This window comes from Rosa chinensis, chromosome 5 (genome assembly GCF_002994745.2).
Source record: "Rosa chinensis cultivar Old Blush chromosome 5, RchiOBHm-V2, whole genome shotgun sequence".
In the NCBI taxonomy this organism is placed as follows: Eukaryota; Viridiplantae; Streptophyta; class Magnoliopsida; order Rosales; family Rosaceae; genus Rosa; species Rosa chinensis.
This window is the reverse complement of record NC_037092.1, coordinates 75,219,492-75,222,556: the sequence shown is the minus strand read 5'-3', so window position 1 is coordinate 75,222,556 and position 3,065 is coordinate 75,219,492. Positions and strand designations below refer to the sequence as shown.

At 42.8% G+C, this 3,065-nt stretch overlaps 1 protein-coding gene across 1 annotated transcript; it reads right to left on the bottom strand.

The window, feature by feature from the left end:
- Positions 1–1,226: 1,226 nt before the first annotated feature.
- On the bottom strand, positions 1,227–2,339 carry LOC112164069 (uncharacterized protein K02A2.6). The gene is made up of 2 exons (XM_024300309.1): positions 2,019–2,339; positions 1,227–1,931 (listed from the first exon to the last, which is right to left on the bottom strand). Exons 1-2 carry the CDS (start codon positions 2,337–2,339, stop codon positions 1,227–1,229), a joined length of 1,026 nt encoding a protein of 341 aa, XP_024156077.1.
- Between the last annotated feature and the right edge of the window lie 726 nt (positions 2,340–3,065).

Genomic DNA, 3,065 nt, shown 5'->3' with positions numbered 1-3,065 from the left:
TGTGCTCACTCAAACTTCAACGCAAGCCAGTATTCCCTTCTTGTCACTTAGTGAGAAACTGGTGTTGGCTAACGAACTAGTAAGTATGCACCAAACATGTTTCGTGATTACTTCCTTTCTATTCTGCTGAAGAACTGATTGTTAGGGGCTGACATTGTAGGAAGGTAATCAAGGATTTGAAGCCGAACTTCAGGCTTTCATGAGGGCATTTTCGTTCGATGCTCTAATCCAACCAGAATGCTGCTCGGCCATTTCGCAATTACCGACCACTCAATTGACATCAAGGGAGGAAATTGATGGGGCTCTGAAGGTGGTAAAGGAAACGTTAGCGCAGCCATTAAAATAATTTGTGGAAACAAGCCAACTATCAAAAGTGAAAGTGGCCATGGATTTGTTACTTGGAGCCAAATACTTTGCCCCTCCCAAGGTAGCCCTCATTGATGAGAAGCTAGAAGTGTTGACCAAAAAAATATCCCATGTAGCTGGTTCTTACCAAGAAATAGAGAAAAGGAGACAACAAATCTTGGCTTGTGAACAAATGAAGAAAGCCTTGGTTCCCGAGTTTGGGTGGTGTATGGAGCAAAAACGGGTTGTGGAGTCTCTTGAAGGCAAGATAAATGAGTTGGAAAGACAATTGGAGTCCTTGAAACAAGAGAGACAAGAAGTGGGGGAAAAGCTCCTTCAAAGGAGTAAGCAGTGTTTCCAAAGCCAAGGACAACTAAAAAAGATAGAGGCCGAATTGAAAAATTCCGAGCCTAGGTGTATGCAACTTGAGAGTGACCTTCAGGACACTGGTTGTACCTTGGGAGGTCTTAAAGATTTATTAGCCAAGTAATGATGATTAATGTATGTGGCTCTTTTGTCAGCCATTGGCCTGTTTTTGTAAACATTTGAAAGTTATGGCCCGATGAAAAACTTAATTAATTATTTGCTGCCGGTAGATTATCATAAACATCGTTAGGTCATGGATAGATAATATCTTGTAGTAGTAAATACAAGTGAAGTATAATGGTCAAGCAAACAAACTGGAAATCTGATAAAAATAATCTTTTCGGCTTAATTGCATCGGCCAGAATCAAGATGGCCTAAACATATATACATTATAAACTAGTGGCCATCTTTTGGTTACACCATTATTCAGTAGCTCGCGCTTCCCACATTGTGGGATAATATGTCTCAAGGTATTGGCCATTAATGGGCATTGAGTGTCCTTCGCCATCTTTATCTCACAAATAGTATGCTCCTTTGCCGAGAACTTTGTCAATAATAAACTGACCCTCCCAATTTGGTGACCATTTTCCAAATCTGGGATCCTTCGTGCCGATGGGTAACACTGCTTTCCATACCAGCTCGCCTTCCCCAAAACTCTTGTATCTGGTCTTTTTATTGTAAGCACAAGCGACAGCCTTATTTTGAGCTTGAAGCCGATCATATGCATCCAACCGCGCCTGGTCAAGATCCTCTAGTTCTTGCAACATTGCCTGATTATATTCGTCGGCTGTGAGATTGTTTTGCATTGCGACTTTCAATGATCTGACTGTCATTTCCATTGGTAAAATTGCATCATGTGCATAAGTCAGAGCAAAGGGAGTTGTCCCTGTAGCCGAGCGTTTGGAGGTCCGATAAGCCCATAAAGTTTCTGATAGAAGATTGTACCAATCACGCGGATTTTCCTGAATCATCTTTTCCACAATTTGGTTGAGGACCTTGTTTGTGGCCTCAGCCTGTCCATTAGCCTGAGCATAATAGGGTGTCGATTGCTGCATTGCAATCTTATACTCGGCCATCCGTTTGATGACGGCTTCAGCTATGAATACCGATCTTTGGTCAGTTGTTATAGTTTCTGGAATACCGAAGCGGTGAATGATGTTTTGCTCAATGAATTTGATCACCTCGGCACTACTTATGGAGGTGAATGGAACGGCTTCAACCTATTTTGTAAAGTAGTCTGTGGCTACCAGTATCCATCTGTGCTGTTTGGAAGATGGGGGAGATATTTGGCCAATTATATCCATTGCCCAGCCCTGAAAAGGCCATGGCTTCACTATTGGATTCATGGGGAAAGCAGGAACTCTCTGAATGGACCCGTGAAGTTGGCATGGAGCACAGCCTCGAGCATACTCAATACAGTCTTTAAGAATAGTTGGCCAGTAGCAGCCATGTCTCCTAATTAACCATCTCATTTTTATCCCAGCCTGGTGTGCTCCGCAAATACCCTCATGAACTTCAGCCATTACTAGCTGGGCATCTTCGGAGCCGAGGCAACGAAGAAGAAGGTCATCATCAGGACTTTTCCTTAGCAGTTCACCATTTTTAATTGTGAACTTGCTAGACAACATTCTAATTTTTCGGCTCCCACCGCCATCAGTTTTCATCAAAAGGTGTTGGATTATGTAAAATCTCCAATCACCAAGTGGCACGTCAAGCTCAAAGACATCGGCTGGCATACCTCTCTCGGCCAAAGATGGCTACGATTTTCTCTCAATTGTGATGATTTTGTTAGTTTGGCCTGCTGGAATGCTGATGCCGGAAGCAATTTGAGTCGTTTCATTCGCTTCACGATTGAGTTCTCGCGGAAGATGGTGAAATTCCACATCATGAAAACAACTAAGCAGTTGTTGTTCGGCGGCATAATAAGTGGCTAACGAGAGATTTGAACATCTAAAAACCTGGAGCATTTGATTGATGACTAATAGTGAGTCCCCAAACACCTTAATACTTGTTGCTCCAAGTTCTTCCAATACTTCCAGGTCAATTATTAAGGCTTCATATTCGGCCTGGTTGTTTGTGCAGTTAAAGTCCAGTTTGAAGGCATATTGATGCTTTTGGCCGGTTGGAGATTCAATCACTATTCCTGCCCCAGCGGAGTCACTGGTGCTTGAGCCATCAAAATATAGTAGCCAAGGCTCGTGATACATCTGGCCGACTTGTGCAATATCTATTTCAACGTTCTCCATATCTTCAATTTCAACAGAAGGGTGGTCAGCAAGAAATTGAGCCAATGCCTGGCCTTTGACTGACTTCTGAGCCACGAATTTGAAAGTAAATTCAGAAAGCGCCATTGT

Excerpts from the sequence above, each read along its gene's own strand:
- LOC112164069 (XM_024300309.1), bottom strand. The coding sequence starts at position 2,339 with ATGTTGTCTAGCAAGTTCACAATTAAAAATGGTGAACTGCTAAGGAAA. Across the intron at positions 1,932-2,018 it reads CATGGCCTTTTCAGGGCTGG|GTTGAAGCCGTTCCATTCAC; the intron begins GCAATGGATATA and ends TTTACAAAATAG.